This window comes from Lotus japonicus, chromosome 1, assembly GCF_012489685.1.
Source record: "Lotus japonicus ecotype B-129 chromosome 1, LjGifu_v1.2".
Lineage (NCBI taxonomy): Eukaryota > Viridiplantae > Streptophyta > Magnoliopsida > Fabales > Fabaceae > Lotus > Lotus japonicus.
The window spans coordinates 85,989,869-86,012,643 of NC_080041.1; the positions used below are offsets into that span (position 1 = coordinate 85,989,869).

Sequence of the window (22,775 nt, forward strand, 5' to 3'; positions counted from 1 at the left end):
ATTGGAGGAAGAAATATCCAGGACAAGAGATGAAATGAGCTCTGTGGGCTGCTGCAAGAGCATGCATTGTGCCTCAATTTGATAGGGCAATGAAAAAACTGAAAGAGATGAATGAAGAAGCCTGGAAGGACCTATGTGAGATACATCCAAAGCAGTGGTCAAGGGCTCATTTCAGCACAAATTCCCTGTGCGACCTTCAAGTGAACAACATGTGTGAGGCTTTCAACATGGCAATTCTGAAACACAGAGACAAACCAATCATTTCACTGGTTGAAGGCTTGAAGCACTACATAAGCTGCATGATTATTAAGCAAAGACAGCTAATGAACATATATAGGGGAAACATAGCTCCTATGATTCAACAGAAGTTTGAGGCAAACAAGAAAGAGGCAGAAAATTGGTTAGTTCATTGGTGTGGGAAGACAGTTGACTCATCTTTTGAGGTTTACAATGGACCTTTTAAAAAGTATTATGTGGAGTTTAAGGACAACCATTGTGCTTGCAGAAGATGGGATTTGACAAGTATCCCATGTTGTCATGCTATTGCTTGTATTTGGTATAACCGGTGTAACCCTGAAGACTATGTTCACAACTACTACAAGTAAGGATTCTTTCTAAACTTTCACTGTGATTTTAATAGCTTAGGTATAATGAATTAAATTATGGGGGTTATTAATCTGAGTGTTTGCAATTTGCAGGAGGGATACATTTCTTTCCACTTATTCATACGTCATTTTACCAAACAATGGTCCAAATCTATGGACAGAGAGCAATCTTCCACCATTGAGTCCACCCTATGTAAGAAGGGCACCTGGCAGGCCAAAGAAACAAAGGAACGAGAAGAATGATGAACCAAGAAATCCTTATAAGTTAGCAAGAAATCAATCAAAAGTCAAGTGTAGCAGATGTGGAAAATGGGGTCACAATGTCAGGACTTGTGGAGGGAAAACTGGTGCTGACAGGGAAATAGAAAATGGAGGAAACAAGGTTCAATTCAAACTTTATTTTTAGGTCTTATATTTTGTGGTTCACTAATGATCAAGTTTTGCTCAAGGTTTTTATGATACTTTGTCTACATAATTCACATTTACAGAAAAATGCAAAGAAAGTCCACCCAGGAGGGGCTACTGGAAGTGGAACAATCCCAGGAACAAGGAGTGCAAATGTTTCTGCTGCAAGGGCTGGAAAAGCACCTCAGAGACCACAGTATAAGCCTGCAGCAAAGAGAAAGAGGAAGGCTCCTCAAACTACTTCTTAGGATGCTCCACAACCAGCTTCTCAACAAGGTTCTCAGCAAGCTTCTCAGCCAGCTTCTCAGCAACCTTCTCAAGGAATCACCATAACAGCTTCACTACCTCCTTCTGGAGCATCCACACGAGGAAATAAGAGAGCAAGAGTTGATGTTGGCACTCAAGAGAGCACAAGTTGATCTATGGTCTATTGAGATTGTTGTATTTTTTTGGGTTGTATTGACTGTAGGCCTACTTTTTGATATTGTTGTTTTTTGAGCAAGTTTTGGAACTTAGTTTATGAATGCTCATGGTGTATTGTGGTGGTGTAATGCCTTTAGACTTGCTTTTATTTAATCTCATTTGTTTATGGGCCTTGTTTATTTATGACATTACATTGAATTAAATGGTAATATCCATCTCTTGTCTGGTATGACATAGCCTCTGATTATGAATGACATTTGACATCCCTTTGTTAATGATAGCCTTATGTGCAATTACATGTCACACAAGTTTTATGCTTGTGTGGATATGAAACAAACAACAATGCAAAATAACTTGACAAACTGCCATATTTCATTTCTTTTCAAAATACTTGCAGAAACAGTACAATTAAGGCTACAATTAAAAACACTGAATTTCATTTCACCCTAACCCATCTCCCACTTCTACTTCAACATTCCTTCTCATACTCCTACTTCTAATACATGATTCCATACTCCTACTTCTACTTCATCAATTTCATCATCAGAATTACACAAACAACCAACAGAAACACAGCTACTGACCATCCCAACACGCACCACTTGATCAACATTGCTTCATTCTTCTTCATCCCCTCAACTCTACGCAACAAGCCTGCAACTAACTTCTTGTCACGCGGGTTGCCCTCCATCTCATCATACCACTGAAAGAAATCACATTGCCTCTTGTTCTGTTCCTGACAAAGATGAAAATGCCCAGAAAATTTCAGCCACAACAGAATAATTTTAACAATCAACCTTCAACATAGAATGCTAAAAATTAGGCAGATTACCTTAAACCTTCCACATCCAAAGAAACGCCTCCCAATGTTACCATTTTCATTCGTCCAAGTAGTCACAACCGAAGCAACAAGACCACACTTGCACAGTACGTTCCTCCTTCGACCATACCCACTGGAGACGGAGCTCCCTGTTGAAAAATTACTTGCCATGGATGCCTCTGGTTGTTCTTCGCGATTCCTCACTCGCCTAAACCTCTCTCTCTCTTTCGCGAGTTCTGGAACCTGGAACGCACAAGGTTTCCAAATCGGGGTTCACAACCACTCATTTTGTTCTTGTTCTTCGATGGAACCTAGGTTTCAATTTGGGGATGGATTTAAGGAACCCTATTCCCAATTCGAAACATGATTAGCACGTGCAATCCATCCTTTTTCCTTTTTTTTTTGTTTTTGTTTTTAGTTGATAAAATCCACGTGGCAGTAAAGGAAATAAAGGAAAAAGTAAAAATAAAATCCACGTCAGCCCCTCCGTTAGGATTTTAACGTCAACCTGACGGAAGGGCATTCATTGTACTTTCTCAAAACAAGGGGGGTACAAACGTCGACAAAAAAAGAGCCGGGTTGCCTTTTGCACATTAGCGATACATCAGGGGCACCAAATGCATTTAAGCCAAAAATCTAAGATTCTCAGTTTCAAATATTTTGAAAGAAGGAACTAGTTTGAAATTTTGGGCAAGATTTTAAGCTACAATTTTTTCGAAAAATAGATTAACTTGTTACTGGAAGTTTTAAAAGTGTAAGTGTAAATCATGCAAAATATTTGCAATTTGGAATAAAACACTTCAGTTTTCTAACAATTTGGATGAGATGTATGTTATATTTTATTAATTATCTTTTTTGACAAATTATCCTCTAAAATCAAATTTTAATTATCAAACATATGATCAAAATATCAAACATTTGATCAAAACATACCTTCTCAATTTAGTTAAAACAAAAAGAACATATAAAACATCATTCATCAATCTTAACTTTATTTTTTTCTTTTTTCACATTATTACGGATACTAGTAAATTACAGAACGAAAAAGGCCTAATCACCCATGTTTTTTCTTGCTTTATTACTTTTCCCCATTAGCGGACTCGATATTTTAAACTCCGTCTATCAAACTTATTTTTATCAAATTTAATTTTATCCAATTGTAAAACAAACGGACCCTTAACTTTTTTTCTTTTTTCTTTTTTATCACTTGTTACAAAAGCCAAGATCCCACTTTTCTTTATAAATTCAGTTTATAGTGTATTGTAATCTATATATGAATTTAATTTGCATACTAAGGGCTCATTTCCATTCTCTACATATTCTTCAGATTGTTGCATGTAGACTTCTTCATAGAGATCACAATCTAGAAAGTCCTATTTACCTTCATTTGATAAAATTCCAAATCATAATGAACTACAATAGCCATTATCATTCTAACAGAGTCATTTTTAATGTTGCAATCGATAATATATTTTTTGTTCAATATCTTTAGCTAGTAATCTTGCTTTAAAGCGTTTCACATTTCCTTTAGAATCCTTATTTGTCTTAAAAGATCCACTTACATCCAATATGTTTAAACCTATCACTGATGACATCGATGTGATTCTTAAAGCTCAACTTGAGAGTCCCACATCGGTTACAAAACAAGTTTGATAAGAGTGCATAAAGTAAGGAATATGCTAGGAAGCTTGTGCACAGTAAATTCTCAAAGCACCAGATACATGGAAAATGCTTTGTGAATTCAGTGACCTAGCTTGTAGGAATATGCAGCAAGAAGTGAAGATACCTGCCTTAATTGTGTTGCATGATGTGTGATACCCTGCCTTAATTTACATTTAACTTGATTTCTGTTTCTAAGCTTTCACAAATTAAACTGAAGATTCACTTTTTCTGCTGACCAATGTTGCACACATTAACAACGATTTATGCGGCTTAATTAGCTTCTTGTTTACTAATGAGTAATGACTAACCTTTATTTATGCCATTGCTTCTATTTTTCATTAGGTGCTTCCCTTGCTTATCATCAGTAATATTGAGTGATGTGCAGACCATTAATCCTTGAACGCGAATGATAATGCTTTCTCCCTTGGATGATTTAGTTTGGTAAAGGTGTTGTTTTGTCATAATATGGGAATTATAGTAAGTTTAAAGATTACCAGATAATGCATTCATATCGTAATGGCTACTGGTTTCTTCTGATCATGGGATATACACAAATTTGAATGAATCCAAGTATAACTGCGGAACAGAGCAGGAGATATCCGTTCATATATGAGTCCCACAGTCCCACATTGCCACTCAACAACATACACCTCTTTATTACCAGCTATACAACATGAGTCAGGGAAGGGAATTAGATTTCCCACCCCCGGTTTAGAATTGACACCCTAGCCTTTTTAAAAAAATGTCGGGAATACCCTCCGGGACTTAAACCTCCATACCAATCCAGAGGTTGATGTTCTGGACTAGTCCGAGAGTTAAAAGTTCGGATTCTTTAGTTACAGTTAAAATAACATGACTATAGTCCAATTGCAGCAAATATAACATGACTTTAAAATTGAAAAGTTACATAATCCAATTTAAACAAAATTACAATACATAATCCAAGTTAAGCATTGGAAAAGTAAAGCAAAATAACAATACATAATCTAAGTTCAGCATTTCAAAAGTTACACAAATAGTCCTTAATATAGAATTAGTAAAGAACTAATATTAATCTTCTGTTATGTTTGTGAAGCTTCCAGGTGGAGGTGCACTGTCCTTTGGAAATACATGTATAATGAAAACAGATTCAAATGCTTTGTTGTAGATGTGGAAAAGATTCAAATGCTTTATTTTAGATGTGGAAGAAGATTATCATACCTTGACTACATTGGACAAGGTTATATTCAGATAACAATTAGACTTTCTAGGAGAGAACACAGCGACCTGAAAGTAAAGTGAAGAAACGATGTGATGTCCAAGTTGTCCAAAGAAGCTTAAAATGTTAAAGTTGCCTATAGATTAACCTTTTGGAGAAGCAGAACAGATCCAACAGTTATGTCTTTCGCAAATACGCTTTCAGTGAAGACCTTGTGATGGATACTAGCGCCAACAGTGCCCGTAGGGTCCTGAATCTCAATCTCAGATGTCATGAGAGAAACATGAATATAACATTTCACTGAAATATAAGGAGGAATAAGGAAATACCTTGAGTGTAACTGTTGCATCTCCAAACCCATTGGGATTGCAGGATTTGATAACACCGATGACGTGATCTACTCTTTCATGATGGTGAGTGATTGCGCCCAGAGGAGTGGCAGATCTGTTTAATTGCAGGGCTGAAAGCCAAGCATTGGATTGGAAATCGGGATCGGTGTCGTGGCCGTCTTGGAGGACTTGCCTAACGAATTGTTGGGTTGAAATGTTTGGTTTGTCGTCGGTGGATCTGCGGTGAATCATGGCGGCCTGGACGGCGCCAGCTGGGCCGGGAATGAGAGGACGAGAGCTGGAGGCAAGGTTGTCTTGGCGTTTGCAAGGGCGGATGAAGGTTGATGGTGGATCTTGTTCCATTTCTTTTGGTTATTTCCTGCAACAAGGGAAGAAGGGAAGTAATGTAATGGTGTAGGATGCCTTTGGTGCATAGGGGACTAATATAGGAAGTAAAGGTATTTATGGTGTAGGATGAATGAGTAATGGGGTTGGTGGTGAAGATTAATGGTGGTCAGTGTTGGTTGTGTAGGCAGTGATGGTGGTTGAGATTGTAATTGATGGTGGTCAGAGTTGGTTGTGTAGGCATTATGGTATACGCAATGAATACCTGATCGGTCGACCATAAATGAGTGGTATCCACACTTATAGGCTGAACATTATCTTGTTGTTGAAGCAACATTCCTTCACTGACATCATTATCTTGTTTTAGAAGCAGCATTTCATCATCATAGAAAAATGTGCTCGTCATACTGCCTGCATAAACCAATCTGCCACTGGTTAACAATCCGTATAATGAACATTCGTACTAATCCGATACTGTAACTTTCGTACTAATCCGAGACTATAACTCTCGTACTAATCCGAGACTATAACTTCCGTACTAATCCGAGACTTGAACATTCGGATTTATGTCGAGGCAGAAAAGTTGAAGTGATGGTGGTGGCAAAAAATGAAGAGAAATTTAAATAGTAGAAAATATAAACAAACGTATATTATTGGCAAATTATAATGGATGCAATGATACATACCAAGGTGGTGCTGGTTGATGAAGGTTGTTGGTGGTGGTGCAATGATGGTGGTGGGGGGTTGAGGCCTGAGGGGTAGTAAGAAAAGAGGAAGTGAGGGAGTGAGGGTGATCAGAAGTGAAATGTAATGGGGGGTGGTTTGGTGGTTGAGGAGTTTATGGAGGCCATAATGGTGGTGAGGTAGGTGAAGCTATGGAGTAATGGTGCTGAAAAAGGTGGTAGAATCTGTCAGAGGTGTCCGGAAGTTGAAGTTTCATACTAATCCGAATGATGAAGTTTCATACTGATCTGAAGGTTGAAGTTTCGGATTATATCTTGAAGATTAAACTTCATTACAAGGGTTTGTGTTGTTGAGTGCCAGGTTTTGGCTTCCATTACAAGGGTTGATTATTAGGGTTGATTATAAAAGTAATAGATTTTAAAAATTATTAGGGTTGATTATAAAAGTGAAAAAGAAAAAAAAATGTTAAAGTGAAGATAAAGCTCACAAATTATTAGGGTTTAGGGTAAAAGTGAAAAATAAAAAAAAAAACATACGTTAAAGTGAACATAAAACTCATACTAATCCGAAATAGTAGTGCAAAATACATAGTCCCCTAATATCGTAATAGTAATGTCAACAAAATGCTCATACAACTAATGTCCCCTACTGTCCCCTACCCCGACGACCTCCCCTACCCCTACGGCCTCCCCTGGCTCCTGCCCTGCCACCCTCCCGGCCACCTGCTGCCCTGCCGCCCTCCCGGCCACCTGCTCGGCCACCGGCTCGGCCACCTGCTCGGCCACCTGCTCCCAGACCTCCTTTCCCAGCAGTGTAAGCAATGCCCTGTGTCCCAGCCAAGTCCTGGAGGATGCGAAGTGCTCTCTCCGTTAAAGCGCGGGCCTGTGTGCCTGGCAGCAAAGCATCATCCACCTCAAGTGACAACTCAAGGACTTCTAAAGCCCTATGCAAAGCAGCCTGAAAGTAAATAATAAAAAAAACGTTGTTAGTAAATCACATACAGAAAACCACAAGTGCATAAAGAAAATAGAAATAAAATTTAAAATTTACCACGGCACTGAGATCAATCCTCCTCTCATCCGGTATGATGAAACAATGAGACACTCTAGCGTACCAATCCATGTAACCGCCCACAGCCTGTCCCTCCTCTATAGCAGGGTCGCCCTCAGGGAACAAGTACTGCACATAATCTGCGAATGCCGCATCAACAGCCTCAGCTGCGGGAGATCTATCCATCTCACTAGGGTGGCGCGGGATCGTCTGTATATACCCAAACTGTCGCATGACCCGCTCCGGAAGATGAGGTCGCACAGCAGGGGGATAGGGACACCGAATGTAGCCTGAGAACAAAGCCCTCTCATCCCGCTGTCGCCATTCCCTGTGGGCCTCATATGGAGTCCAAGTGACGTCGTCGGCCGTCAACTCATCAAGTAATACTCGCCTCTCGTCAAGCCTAGCATGCCCCGACCGTGACTTTGTCCACCTACGAGCTCTGGGCTGGTCCTCTGTGTAAGCCGGGTTCGCATACCGGCGAACGAGCCTGTCTGGAAAGTGCTCAAAGACCCAGGCCATCAACAGGGAAGTGTAACCGCCCATCTGTTTGACCCCGCTGCGAGAAGACTGTCCCAGCTGGTCGTACAACGTGGCAAGGGCCATGGCGCCCCACGCGAACTCCGACACCCGCTCAAGATCCTGTAGCATGCCGATCCAACGGGCGGAGAATGAGTGCCCCCCACTCTTGTCGGCGAACAATGTCGCGCCAACAAGATGCATCAGGTACATCCTGGCTGCATGCTCGTACCGCCCCTCTACATTACAATGTAATACCAATTATGATTAAGTAAATATAAATAATAGTTGGAAAAAGTTCAGATAATGAATGAAACAAACCTGCAACAGCTTTCGGGTAAAGGTCTCGCAAGAAGCTGAACCTCATAGTCGGACCCCTAAGCCTATCAAACTCAGCCATGTACAAATCTGCATCCCCCCCTAACAGCAAAGCGCAGGTCTCTGCCACATCATATCTCGAGGCCACTCCTGGAGTGTAGAATCTCCCACCAACCGGGATGTGAAGAAGAGCGGAGACGTCGTCAAGGGTGACAGTCATCTCCCCGAATGGCATGTGGAAACTACTAGTCTCCTCGTGCCACCTCTCCACAAGGGCCGATATAAGCCCTGGGTCCGTCTCTACATAGCTGCACCTGACCAGTGGATACAGTCCGCTCCTCTCCACAATCAAGCGGACCTCCGTGTAATTGTCCCCCTTACACGTCATCAGCCCGAGCTTCGTACCAGCAGTGGCAAGCCTCAAATCACCTCGCTCAAAATAACGAGGGTCAGTGGTGCCTAGTAGGGTATGCCACGTCCACGGCGCTATGTGATCCGGGTAATGCTGCAGAAGTGACAACTCAACCGGCCCACCAGGAAACGGTGGATCTCTCTGGAGCGGCGGCATATTCGGATCCTCTACCTCTACATCCTCACCCTCAATCTCAGACTCAGACCCCGACTCCGACCCCGACTCAGACCCCGACTCTGACTCCGGCTCCTCAACTGCATCAATATCAAGTGAAGAGGTAGAAGGCTCAACAGTATCGTGGGCAGTAACCTCAGGCGTCGACTGAGGAGAAACCTCAGTAGCAGTAACCTCAGGCGTCGAGAGAGCAGGAACCTCAGTAGCAGGAACCTCAGTAGCAGGGGCAGGAACCTCAGTGGCAGGGGCAGGAACCTCAGTGGTCGCCTTCGGAGCCCCCTTCCTAGCCCCCTTCCGAGAAGTCGACACATCTGTATCATGATCACCTTGCCTATGAGAAGCGTGGAGATAGGCACGACGATCGGCCAACTCTTCAGACGATACCCTCTTAGTTTGCTTTGTCCTCGCCATAATCTATCAGAAAAAATAAGGAAAACAGATTAATAGCTATGTAATGAGTAACTAACTAGTTGAAGCAATCCACAAGTATACACAGTAAACTAATGTTATGAAATTTCAATACAATTCAAATAGAGTAAAGTACACTCACCCCCCTCAAGTTTTGTTAGAATAACACTCCACCCCATTCTTATCTAAAATCTACACCCCACCCCATTTTATATAGAGGCAAATTTAGTGACGAAAAATATTCTTCATTAATAATTAGTTATTATTTAAATTGTTAATCAATAATTTCAAAAAATATTTTCAATATAATCCAATAAATATAAAAATGAAAACATCACAGTCCTCCTCATTCTCTCAATCGCGTTCTTCCTCCGTAAATTCACAATGCAAATTCTGCAATAGCACACATGACTGGTTGACAAACCATATCTCGAACATAGTGAAACATGCTTGTGTTTTCATATTTGGTAATAATTCAATTTTAATCAAAATAATCTATTTATACCTCCAATTTTTAAAATTGGATTGTAGACCCAAAAAGCAACACAAATGAGTGAAGAAAATAGAGAAACAAAATTAAGAAATATGAAGTGGATCGGAGGTTATTAGAACCCAACGATGCGGTGGAGCACCGTTTTTAACAAAATCCAACAACATCTTAAACCAACAAAGCGTTCGCTCACAACTTAAAGGGGTGAAGTTCACAACAAGTAGTTGAACAAGTGGCTTTGGGGATGTGCGATTCACGTTCTGGGGTTCAGGTCGCAACAAAACTTTGAGGCATGGTGGTGCCATGGGGTTTCACATTCTGGGATGGTTGTCGTCGTGTTAAAGGGAGCAAAGGTTTGGTGGTGACCGTTTGTGGTGAGAAATATGATTTGGAGATAAATGAGACGTGGACTTAACAGACAGAGTTGATGGTTTTTTTAAATTTAATTCAGTAAAATTATTTTCATAAATTGATGTATGATAGTGTATATGCATTTAATTTATTTAAATTTTAACTAATTAGTAATTATTTTTTATTAGTGACGAAAACATTTTCGTCATTAAATTTTGCCTTTATAAAAAATGGGGTGGAGTGTCATTCTTGCAAACCTTGAGGGGGGTGAGTGTATTTTACTCATTCAAATAATGTTATGAAATTCAAATGTGAAATCTCAAGTTGGTTATGTCCTTAACCACTACCCTAAGATAGCCAAAAGCATGGAAATTATCTTCACCTCATTCATCTTATCATGAAAAACAATAACAGAAGCAATAGGAGAGACAATACTGAATCTCTCAAGTCCGAATCTTGAAGTCCTGAACCAGTCCGAATCTTGAAGTCCTGAACCATTCCGAATCTTCAAGATTCGGAGTACGAATATCCCCAAATTCGCACCTCAGAACCCCAAATACTCCAGAAATCACAATAGGAATGAAATTTCACCAAATCAACTCATAAAAAGGGATTCGAAACCTAACCTAATCTGAAATACCTAAATTTGAAACCCTAAATTTGAATTCACAACACCAACTCATCAAAATACACATGATTCAAAATACAAATGATTCTTGGTCGTGGATTCCAACAAATTACCTCAGTGTGGTCGGTTTTGAAACACAGATGATTCTTGGTCGCTTTTGGTCGTGATGTGTGGGTCGATTTGGGTGCCTCTGGGTCGCTTCTCTTGAGACCTTCGAGAGTTGATGTTCTGTCCCGTTACAAATGTGAATCTGAATTGATAGTTTTGTTCTATTATTAACTGAGTCCGACATTTGAACATTCGGAGGAGTCCGAATGTTATACATTCGGACTAAAACACGGAGGGGCAATATTGGTTTTTCCCCACTTTTAAATGGGGTGGAAATTCTAAAACAGGGGGTGGGAAATCTAATTCCCGTCAAGGAACTGATGAAACAATGAAAGTACTCTTTCTTAAGAAACTTCTTAGACATTTTGGAGGGGCTTCAAATATGGAACAACGTTCATATTCTGAAACAATCAGAACTTCCCCCATTTTCTGTATTTTAGCCCTTCGAAAGTGTCAAAAAGGTTTCGAAAATATATGTGATTGATAAAAATAGAAGACAGATGGGAAGAGTGTGATAGAAAAATGAGAGAAATAGGAAGAGAAAGAGAATAAAAATAAAAAGAGAAAATAAAGTGAACACCTTGTTTGAGTTTTGTAGTTTCCACATTATTTCCTGCCTTTTTTATGTTGATGCAAACAGAAAAATACATCCCATCACATCAACTGAGAAACAAGATTTTGTCACCTTGGCTCAAATGTGGATCGACATTAAATTCAACAAAAAATCAAACATACATGAAATCAATGCCCACATTAAAATGATTTGGTCTACTTTTCAAACTCAATTCTACCAAACTAATTCCAACAAAACTCTAAACCAAACACTTCAAAGGAAGAAATCTAGATACCACCCAGGAAAAAGAAAACTGGAAAAGATAAAGCCTGCAGAAAACTAGTAGAAGACTTATCATGCTACAAAGTTCATCAGCGAGGATAGCATGATGCTGATATATTGTCCCAAACTTGCTGTAACATTGATATCCCACCACAGTAATTATCACAAATGAGGTCCGCATCCAATAGTTTCATCTTATGTTGCTCCTGCATGACAACAACATGTAGTGAATGAGTAACACTCTCCATCAGGCTACTGATTGTACTTTTACTAATCAAAGGAGATTGGCATACAACAAGTGCGACATAATAATATATAAATAAATAAAAAGTGTGCGAGATCCGTGAAAATTAAGGTTGAGGTGGCATCAACCTGATTCAAAAGATCTAAATATGCTGTTATGGTACCTAAGTGAAAGTTTTGAACCAGATACAACACCAGGTACTTGAATCAGAACTTCAAATGGTTTAAAGTCATCAAGCATCTGAAGACTGATTGTAGTAAATATGTTAAAAAAGAAGTCATACAGAAACCTTTGGGAAAACCCTCTTTATATAACAGAAATATTATTACCTGTGCCATCATTGAATAGACCAAGTCTTCCAGTGAACCAAAATTATTAGAGAAGCAACTTTCTTGAGGCTTCTGCTGGTTCATGATATTCCCCTGATGTTGCTTCAACGGGGTGTCTTCAGTTAACTCCACGAAGCCATCACGCTTCATTTGCAAGGGATCACAAAAATTGTAGTCCAAGGTTTTGGGCATGGTTGAGTTAGTAGGAGTATGGCCTGCTGGAACAACAGCTTCATTAACTGTAGTCGGAGAGCTTATTGATCCATCAATAACATTTGAATAGTAAGTAGCATTCTGATTGTGGTCATCCCACCCTTGAAATGGAACGTTACTGTTTGTCTGCCCAGGCTTATTTGTAAAATTCACTCCTTGCAAGGGTAAAGAAGCCATGTTATCGATAGAAGGAGGTGTAGCTGTTTGTCTAAAACACTCACTTGGAGGGTAAGAATTTGTCATGATCGCAGATGACTTCACGTCGCTTGACCAATTATCAGTATATCTACCTTTATCCAGCAAAGAGAAAGCAATTTCTGAATGTTGGAAGGCTCCTGCAGAGGATGAATTTTCATATCCTATACCACCTGGTTTATCTTGAGGGTGAGTTTCCAACATCAAGGCATTGTTTAAGCTACCCAAAAGTGGTGTGTGAGAGACAGAAGTGGTTATTCTTGCTCTTTGATCTGGGAGTTTATTTGAAATGGGTGAAGTAGTTGTTCTCCTATCAAAATCAGTGGTCATGTTTTGAACAGGAATGACACCCATATTATCTTGCAATTGATCAAGCCCCATAGTCACTGACATTCCTCGAACACGATTAGGATTAACAGGAACTGTGGCTGGCTGGATATTAAGCTGATCATCTTTGAAATTGTTTAGATATTGTGATTGACCCAACTGAAGTACTCCGGAAGTTTGAAATCCATGCACATCCAGACCAGCTGCAGTGTTCAATCTACTAATTATTCCACTAGGTGAAAAGGATTTGAAAGCATTATTATGAAACTGTCCAAGACCATTTACTGGTTGCAAATGTCCAACCCCACTCATAGAGCCCATTTTCAAATAGGATCGATCAATACTCCCTAAGGCCGCCATCATACTAGTCTGTTGGCTTGCCATGCAGCTAAGTGAGCTAATTCTTTTCAGATAAAGCCTATATTTCTGCAGCCAATTCATAAACCAGAAACATTCAGGGAAATAAAAGTTTTAGGTTATATTAAACTAAAAGTCAAGAGAGCAAGAAACAGTGCCTGTAAATGGCTGGCCACATTCTCCCTTGTAAGCTTTTCAACATTCATCAAATCAAGAACCTTTTTAGGCACAGCCTCTGCCAGCAAAACAATAACATCATGAGGTCCACACCCATTCAGTAATGAAGAACTTCACAATAAGACACAAATTTTGAGTCATAATTTTGACATGATATTTATTCAAAGTGGCACTTGTCTATATTATAAATTATTCTGAAATCAGATTGATAATTCTGACCTCTAGGATATTCAAATATATTTTGATGATATAAAATGAGAAAGAATTTGATTAAGGTCTTGGAGAAATTGATAAAAACTATTAACAATTGTTTTGTATGTTGTAGGCAGAGGAAAGAACATACTGTCAATGCCTAGCTGATTAACAGCAGCAACGAACTTGCCGTGCAGCTCCACAGACCAAACAACCCGAGGCTTCTTCGGGTTTGATGGATCCTCAGCGTCATGATCATTCTCTTGCTCCTCATCTGCACCTTCATCTTGATCCTTCCTCTTTTTAGTCAACTTTCCACTATCAGAAGCTGGTTTATCAAGGTTGCTGGTTTTGGTCTTCTCCTTTGGATCAAACTTCTTCCTCCTGATCACATGCTGCCAAATGTTCTTTAGCTCCTCCATTCTCACAGGCTTCAGCAGATAATCGCAGGCCCCGTGAGAAATCCCCTTCATCACCAACTTTGTATCCCCATTTGCAGAAAGCACTGAAATCAAACATTTTATACCATCAAAGGTTTGCCAAACAATCATTCAATATACATCACAATTTAAAATAAAGCTTTCCTAAATGAGTTTATTCGCAAGTCACAGCTTCATGCTTATAAAAAATCAATTTTGAAACTTGAACAAATTCTTTGGTAGGACTAAGAACATTATTAACAGCATGTTTGGTTTCATGATTTGTATATAATCGAAGGCACGTTTACTCAAAAGCTAAGACTCATAGCTTCTAATCAGAATTGTCTCTTAGAACATTTCGCCATTGAACCAAACATGCTAGCAGTAAATATAATATACTTGAGTAAAAATACACGAGCATAGTAAGAAAACTGATTATTGAAAAAAATCTGAATTTCCCCTGAATCTATATTGATCAATAACTATACGTCTATACCCATAATCAACCAATGAGGGCCATGATTAAGAAATGGTAAAAATCTAAAGTTTTGAAGATTATATAAAACATATCTGCTTACTTATGACAGGAAGGTCCATTTCAAGTCCAACAAGTTCAAGAAGCTTAAATCCATCCATGTCTGGCATGTGCACATCACTGATTACCAGGTCAAACTGGCCTTTGTTTTCTCTCAACAGCGTCAATGCTGTTTTTGCTTGACTTGTCGTAGTTACTGCAATCCCAAGCCATACATAAGATAAGTATCATTCTGAACAGAAAAAGTTAAGAAGAAGAAGAAGAAACGGACCGTGATATTGACATCTTCGGAGCAGGGTTTCCAAAACGAAGAGGCAAGTAGGGTCATCATCGACGGCAAGAACACGCATTCCTTTGGGAAACTGATCTTCCATTCTGTTCTTCTGGAAACTGAAGCAATCATCAACCAAATATATTTTTAGCAGAAAACATAAAATGAGGGTCTTAAGAATAAAGGAAGAAGCAAGAAAGTGGATGTCTTTTTTTTTGAGTCACTAAGCACTAAGCTAAAAGGTGGAATCTGACTGTAATCTACTTCCTTCTACTAAATTATTTGAGAAGAAAAGAGATACTCACCTACTCACTAAATCTAAAGTCCCGGTTTTGCTCTACGATCTGATTCGTGCACTCGAGACGCAGAAAGCAATGAAACAAAAGAATGTGATTTTGGATATTGGATAAAGGATTTGCTGCCACTGTGCCCTTTTATCATAGCATGAAGTTGCAGGTTGTGATTTTCATCAAATCAGACAATAAGTAGGAATAAATTCATAACATTAATGTATTTAAGGTGATAGATGACTAAAACGTAACAACAAAGGAAATAGTAAGAATTTAGGCCATGGATTGCTATTGACTAGAGAAATTATGTGGATCATATTATTAAATGTCAATCAATTAACGTATTGAAAAATCAAATTAATTGTCAATATCAATGCTCTCATTGTGGGTGTGGGAAGAGTGAGGGTGGAGGGAAGTCAAAGTAACACATTATTTGTCATAGATAAAATAAGGAAGAGAGTTTGTGAAGAAAGAAGTTGTGGATAGAGCTTGGGACCCTTGTTTGGTTGCCCAAGAGATGATAGAGAATGAGGCAAGTTTCTTGGACCCTGCACATTTTTTCCAACTTTTCCACCTTCATTTCTATTTATTTCTCTTTTCTCTATCAATCAAATCAGCTATCATATCTTTACTTTCTCTCTCCTTTCTTTCTCTCTCTCTCTCTTCCTCCACCTCTCCACACCTCATTTTTGAGGTGTGAAGATATAATTATTCTTTTTCCAATCTTTCCATTTTGCGAAGAAAGTTGGTGGAGTGTGTGCCTTTTTATATAAGTTTACACTGTAAGATCAAGATTTGGTCATGTGGTACAACTCTATGTTTTGATGATAACAAGTATTTATTTGTGGATGAACAACTATGATACTCTAATGTTTGTCTTGAGTGTTTTGACAAACAGGTTCTGATTCTGACACCAGAAGATATATTCGTCAGAAGTTCTGAAGATCAGAGGATCTGAGGATCAGAGGATCTGAAGATCAGAAGATCTGAAGATAAGAGGATCTGAAGATCAGAGGATCTGAAGATCTGAGGATCTGAGGATCTGAGGATCAGAGGATCTGAGGATCAGAGGTTCAGAAGATCAGAGGATCAGAAGATCTGAGGATCAGAAGATCTGAAGACCAGAAGCTCTGAGGGACCAGAGGCTCTGAAGGTCCAGAAGCTCTGAAGGTCCAGAAGCAGAAGTTACGAAGGTTAGAGGATCCAAGCATCCCTCTGACTCTGATCACCAAGCTTCACAAGTTCCAACACGAAGCATAACTCTGATCAGATGTCATTGGTTAAAGGCAAATGTCTCTATCAAGAAGTACAAGAGCAGTGTACTATTCTGACAAGCCTACCTACCAAGGTTCAGCCACAGCAGGTTCTGGAAGTTCCAGAAATGCCCTCCAACGGTCATATTCTCTCAACAGAAATATCCTTTGCACCTTGGACTATAAAAGGCTGAAAAAAAAGAAGAAAGCTAAGAGAGAGAAACCAAGAGCTGCAATACAAGAAAAGATTCAAGCCTCTACTTTCTTCATCTGTTCTTATTTAGTTTACACTCAGCTTATTTAGAAGCAAACCTTTGTAAACACCAACCTCAAACAGTTGTTTGATTTTCCTTAAGGGACCGGGTAGGTCAGTATTCTTAAGAAGACTAAGAGAGTGAATCTTAGTGGTGATTCCTTTAGGAGATCAAGGTTGATCGGATCCTAGAGAAGACTAAGAGAGTGAATCTTAGTGTGAGCTAAGTCAGTGTATTATTAGTCACTTGTATGTTTCAAGTGCAGTTGTAACAATTATCTGATTAGTGGATTGCCTTCATTCTAAGAAGGAAGAAATCACCTTAACGGGTGGACTGGATTAGCTTGAGGGATTTATCAAGTGAACCAGGATAAAATACTTGTGTGCTTCTCTCTTCTCTCTATCTTTATCCGCCGCACCATCTATCTTAGAGAAACCGAAAAGATTTACTTTAAATCTTAAGGGGAAAGTTTTTATATTGAAAACGCTATTCAACCCCCCCTTCTAGTCGTTTTTCACACCTTCAATTGGTATCAGAGCGCAAGTTCTGATTACTACACTTAACAGTGTTCAGTAGATCCGGGCCAGTGTGAAAAACTCATGGATTCCACCACTACTACAAGCAAATATCAATACAGTGCAAGACCACCTATCTTTGATGGTCAGAGATTTGATTTCTGGAAAGACAGAATCAAAAGCTTCTTTCTTGGCTTTGATCCTGATCTTTGGGATTTTGTTGTTGATGGCTACACCCCTCCTGTTGATGTACATGGTGTAAAGATCCCAAGGAAGAAGATGAGTGAAGATCAAAAGAAGGAGTTCAGAGATCATCACAGATCAAGAGCTATTCTGCAAAGTGCCATTTCATATGAAGAATATGAGAAAATTACTGATCGTGATTCCGCTAAGTGTATCCTTGATTCCTTAAAGATGACACATGAAGGAAACAAGAAGGTGAAAAAATCAAAGGCGCTGTCCTTGATCCAGAAATATGAATCCTTCATCATGGAACCTAACGAATCCATTGAGGATATGTTTTCCAGATTTCAGTTGCTCGTAGCTGGAATACGACCTCTCAACAAGAGCTACACAACTAAAGATCATGTCATAAGGGTCATCAGATGTCTTCCTAAAAGCTGGATGCCCTTGGTGACTTCAATAGAGCTCACAAGAGATGTTGAGCATATGAGTTTAGAAGAACTCATCAGCATACTGAAATGTCATGAGCTGAAGCGCTCTGAGAAGGCTAAATCTGAGAAGTCAAAAGCTCTCCAAGCTGGAGCAGAAGAATCTGAAGAAGCATCAGAAGATTCTGATGAAGATGAGCTGACTCTGATATCCAGAAAGTTCAACTGCATCTGGAAGCACAGGCAGAGCAAATACAAAGGTTCATCAAAGGACGAAAAGTCAAAGAAGCATTTCAAACCAAAGAAAAGTCTGATGGTGACTTTTGATGAATCAGAATCAGAGGATGTTGACTCTGATGGTGAAGTCCAAGGACTCATGGCTATTGTCAAAGACAAAGGAGCAGAGTAAAAGGAAGCTGTTGACTCTGACTCAGAATCAGAAGGAGATCCTAACTCAGACGATGAAAATAAGGTATTCGCTTCTTTCTCTACCTCTGAACTGAAACATGCTTTGTCTGATATTATGGATAAGCATAACTCTTTGTTGTCTAAGCATAAGAAGCTGAAAAAGAACTTATCTGCTGTTTCTAAAACCCCTTCTAAAGATGAGAAAATCATATCTGATTTGAAAAATGATAACCATGCTTTAGTTAATTCTAACTCTGTGCTTAAGAATCAAATTGCTAAGTTAGAAGAAGTTATTGCCTGCGATGCCTCTGATAGTAAGCATGAGTCTAAGTATGAAAAGTCCTTTCAAAGATTCCTGGCTAAAAGCGTAGATAGAAGCTTGATGGCTTCATTAATCTATGGCGTGAGCAGAAATGGAATGCATGACATTGGCTATTCTAAACCAATTAGAAATGAGCCTTCTCTGCCTAAAGCTAAATCTTTGTATGAATGCTTTGTTCCCTCTGGTACCATATTGCCTGATCCTTTACCTGCTGAAGTTGCTAAACCTCCTCTTAAAAAGGGATCTTTCTCTATGTCTAAATATCATGCAAAAATTCCTTTACATTATCATGTTGAGAAACCCAAAGTTGTCAGAACTTCTGGGCTAACTAACAAGAAAGGACCCAGAAAGTGGGTACCTAGGGATAAGATTATATATGTTGCAGATATCTTCAATAGGTCCATCGAAACTCCAACCATGGAACCTGGACAGTGGATGCAGGCAACACATGACGGGAGAAAGGCATATGTCCCAAGATCCAAAACTTGAACCTGAAGGTGAAGTTAATCTTGGAGGCATCAGTAGAGTAAGATTTGGTCAAGTCAAAACTAGCTGAAAAAGCTTGCAGAGATGAGCATGACCGTTTCAGAAAGAAACAAAGACTCAGAACTTGACAAACCAGAAGCAACAACATCAGAAGATGCTACTACAACTTCTGACTTGCGTCATCAGAAGAAGAGTAGGTTCCTAGCTTCTCATTCTGAAGTATCTGAAGATGAAATTTTGTCCAGAACGGAGATGTCACCAGAACCACACTTCTGCTCTCATCAGAAGATACACTAATCAGCAGCCAAGTATCCCTTGGTATTCCTTCTGAGGGGGAGTATTTCGTCTTATGCTCTTACTATTTTTTTTTTCCACCTTCATTCTTTTTGCTTATGACAAAAAGGGGGAGAACTTATAGTATCTTGACAGCTCCTATATTATTTAGCTCAGAATCTAGATATTACTAACGTTGATATTAAGTATTAGATTCAGGGGGAGCTTAGCTCAGAATCAAGCACGAGTCTTGGATTCAGAAGGAGCAAGATAAACTATACACATCAGGATAAGTTTTAACTCTGATACCTTATACTCTGAGTGTATTCAGTTTATTTGTTTAGAGTTTTTCATCAAAATACATGGTTTTGTCATCATCAAAAAGGGGGAGATTGTAAGATCAAGATTTGGTCATGTGGTACAACTCTATGTTTTGATGATAACAAGTATTTATTTGTGGATGAACAACTATGATACTCTAATGTTTGTCTTGAGTGTTTTGACAAACAGGTTTTGATTCTGACACCAGAAGATATATTCGTCAGAAGTTCTGAAGATCAAAAGATCTGAAGATCAGAGGATCTGAGGATCAGAGGATCTGAGGATCAGAGGATCTGAAGATCAGAGGATCTGAAGATCAGAGGATCTGAGGATCTGAGGATCAGAGGATCTGAGGATCAGAGGATCAGAAGATCAGAGGATCAGAAGATCTGAGGATCAGAAGATCTGAAGACCAGAAGCTCTGAGGGACCAGAGGCTCTGAAGGTCCAGAAGCTCTGAAGGTCCAGAAGCAGAAGTTACGAAGGTTAGAGGATCCAAGCATCCCTCTGACTCTGATCACCAAGCTTCACAAGTTCCAACACGAAGCATAACTCTGATCAGATGTCATTGGTTAAAGGCAAATGCCTCTATCAAGAAGTACAAGAGCAGTGTACTATTCTGACAAGCCTACCTACCAAGGTTCAACCACAGCAGGTTCTGGAAGTTCCAGAAATGCCCTCCAACGGTCATATTCTCTCAACAGAAATATCCTTTGCACCTTGGACTATAAAAGGCTGAAAAAAAAGAAGAAAGCTAAGAGAGAGAAACCAAGAGCTGCAATACAAGAAAAGATTCAAGCCTCTACTTTCTTCATCTGTTCTTATTTAGTTTACACTCAGCTTATTTAGAAGCAAACCTTTGTAAACACCAACCTCAAACAGTTGTTTGATTTTCCTTAAGGGACCGGGTAGGTCAGTATTCTTAAGAAGACTAAGAGAGTGAATCTTAGTGGTGATTCCTTTAGGAGATCAAGGTTGATCGGATCCTAGAGAAGACTAAGAGAGTGAATCTTAGTGTGAGCTAAGTCAGTGTATTGTTAGTCACTTGTATGTTTCAAGTGCAGTTGTAACAATTATCTGATTAGTGGATTGCCTTCATTCTAAGAAGGAAGAAATCACCTTAACGGGTGGACTGGATTAGCTTGAGGGATTTATCAAGTGAACCAGGATAAAATACTTGTGTGCTTCTCTCTTCTCTCTATCTTTATCCGCCGCACCATCTATCTTAGAGAAACCGAAAAGATTTACTTTAAATCTTAAGGGGAAAGTTTTTATATTGAAAACGCTATTCAACCCCCCTTCTAGTCGTTTTTCACACCTTCATACACTAATACCCCCACTAACTTTAATCTATCCATTTTTATTCATTTTATTTTAGGGTAAAAATGTATTTTTATATAAAAAATAAAATTATCTATTTACATCATATACTCAAATAAACGAGATGAGGGAGTATTCACATTAATTTTTTTTCTCTTTATATCATACCAAACAATCAATAAAATATATTATCTATTCTCACATCTTTCTAATCATACTCTCTCTTCTGTTTTCTCTCTAATCCCAAACAAAGCATAAAGGAAGGGTGGATGTGGGAAGTGGTGAGGTTGAAGAAAAATGTGACTGCTAAGGAAAAATTATTAATAAAATTTTATACACGAGACACATATTTTTGTTAAAATTGGAAGTTCCACTAGCATAATGATTTGATCGTACGACGTCATTAAATTTGAGGCCTTATTTCAAGAAGCGAGACTCATTTTTAAAAAAGAAAGAAAAGAAGAAAGGCCTAAATTGCACGAATACGATAGATGATGAATGAAAAGTGCAATTGAGTCAATATATTTAATTGTGTCTCAATAGCTTAAAAATTTAAGAGTGTCAATTATCAATTGAAAATAGAAGTGCAATAATTCATAGACGACGTGTTTTGGAGGCCATATCCAATCAAGAGCATATATTTTAATTTGGATTAGCGTTAGTGGATAAAAATCCGCTTTCACTTTCTAGGTAATTATATGCCAACATATTTGAGTTTCCTCAATCTCCATTTCTTTCAACCTTAATGTGCCTAATACTTTGACATAAACTCCGTTGAGAAAACTTTAATCCAACCACTCTCTAACTTGCCCAATGCCATCAGGCTCAAAGGTAAGGAGCTAGTTTCATATCAGACAAAAGGAAGATCAAGTCTCTACTAGTCTAAACTAAACTACTCTAGTTAAGCGGTTAGAACTATTTTAAACAGTTATATGCTAGTTGCGAGACAGATTAGTTATGTCACATAAATATGCAGTTATTACCTAGCGGCCGAAGAGACAAAATAAACAACGTAGCAACATGTTTGAATTAAGTGTAAGAAAAATGTAGATTTTATGCTCTCTATTGCTCTTCCCACACTTGATACATTTTTTTGGTATGACTTGAGTATCAATGTGTTTTTTCTGAAGCTCTATCAGTTCATTAGACAATCCAAGACCTACATACACAAAATCTTCAAAGGCGCAGATCTAAATTAGACAAAATTTTCCTTCACGGTTCCACTATTTCTTATTAAGACTTTTTTAATTAATGAATTACATGACATTAAAAAGAAATAATTATTTGGAAAGAATATTACTATTTAAAAGAATGGGAAAGAAAGGAGTTAAATTTCGTCCTTCATTTGAGTGCACTTAGGTCCTGTCCTTGTACGCATGCTCCACTAGATCTGTGTATCAAAATGGTTTGGCTTTTGGATCCATATATATGGTCATAATTAAATAGCACTAAAATATTGCATGCATAAAACTACAAAAGTAAATCAAACAAGGCTTTGAAAACGACTTCTGAATATGTGTGAATGTGAACTAATTAAGAAGATGAGATGATGTAAGGGGGAGAAAAAAGAAGGCGCAAAGAAAAGGACAAGATATATATTATTGGCAAAACATATTTTGTCTTAGACAATATCAAAATGAGGCATAAAGCAAATTTTAAAGTGAGATTTTTTTATTTAAAAAAATATTTTTTTTAAACTT

The 22,775-nt window shown here is 38.7% G+C and overlaps 4 protein-coding genes across 5 annotated transcripts; all 4 read right to left on the reverse strand.

The window, feature by feature from the left end:
* Window positions 1–1,956: 1,956 nt before the first annotated feature.
* On the reverse strand, window positions 1,957–2,424 carry LOC130709767 (uncharacterized). The gene is made up of 2 exons (XM_057558971.1): window positions 2,266–2,424; window positions 1,957–2,169 (listed from the first exon to the last, which is right to left on the reverse strand). The coding sequence occupies exons 1-2, from the start codon at window positions 2,422–2,424 to the stop codon at window positions 1,957–1,959; spliced, it is 372 nt and encodes a 123-aa protein (XP_057414954.1).
* Window positions 2,425–5,041: 2,617 nt separating this feature from the next.
* Window positions 5,042–6,213, reverse strand: LOC130732162 (uncharacterized). The gene is made up of 3 exons (XM_057584268.1): window positions 5,443–6,213; window positions 5,262–5,363; window positions 5,042–5,181 (listed from the first exon to the last, which is right to left on the reverse strand). The coding sequence occupies exons 1-3, from the start codon at window positions 5,803–5,805 to the stop codon at window positions 5,110–5,112; spliced, it is 537 nt and encodes a 178-aa protein (XP_057440251.1). The 5' UTR covers window positions 5,806–6,213; the 3' UTR covers window positions 5,042–5,109.
* A 576-nt stretch (window positions 6,214–6,789) lies between these two features.
* Window positions 6,790–11,356, reverse strand: LOC130726835 (protein MAIN-LIKE 1-like). The gene is made up of 4 exons (XM_057578155.1): window positions 10,935–11,356; window positions 8,362–9,358; window positions 7,522–8,279; window positions 6,790–7,428 (listed from the first exon to the last, which is right to left on the reverse strand). The coding sequence occupies exons 2-4, from the start codon at window positions 9,353–9,355 to the stop codon at window positions 7,117–7,119; spliced, it is 2,064 nt and encodes a 687-aa protein (XP_057434138.1). The 5' UTR covers window positions 9,356–9,358; window positions 10,935–11,356; the 3' UTR covers window positions 6,790–7,116.
* A 259-nt stretch (window positions 11,357–11,615) lies between these two features.
* On the reverse strand, window positions 11,616–15,604 carry LOC130726842 (two-component response regulator ARR10-like). 2 transcript variants are annotated; one of them, XM_057578163.1, is made up of 7 exons: window positions 15,329–15,604; window positions 15,024–15,142; window positions 14,796–14,948; window positions 13,950–14,303; window positions 13,588–13,664; window positions 12,338–13,498; window positions 11,616–11,970 (listed from the first exon to the last, which is right to left on the reverse strand). In XM_057578163.1, exons 2-7 carry the CDS (start codon window positions 15,124–15,126, stop codon window positions 11,854–11,856), a joined length of 1,965 nt encoding a protein of 654 aa, XP_057434146.1. In that variant the 5' UTR covers window positions 15,127–15,142; window positions 15,329–15,604; the 3' UTR covers window positions 11,616–11,853. The 2 variants fall into 2 exon arrangements, with proteins under 2 accessions (XP_057434146.1, XP_057434155.1); XM_057578172.1 differs by lacking the exon at window positions 15,329–15,604 and having other exon boundaries at window positions 15,024–15,218.
* Between the last annotated feature and the right edge of the window lie 7,171 nt (window positions 15,605–22,775).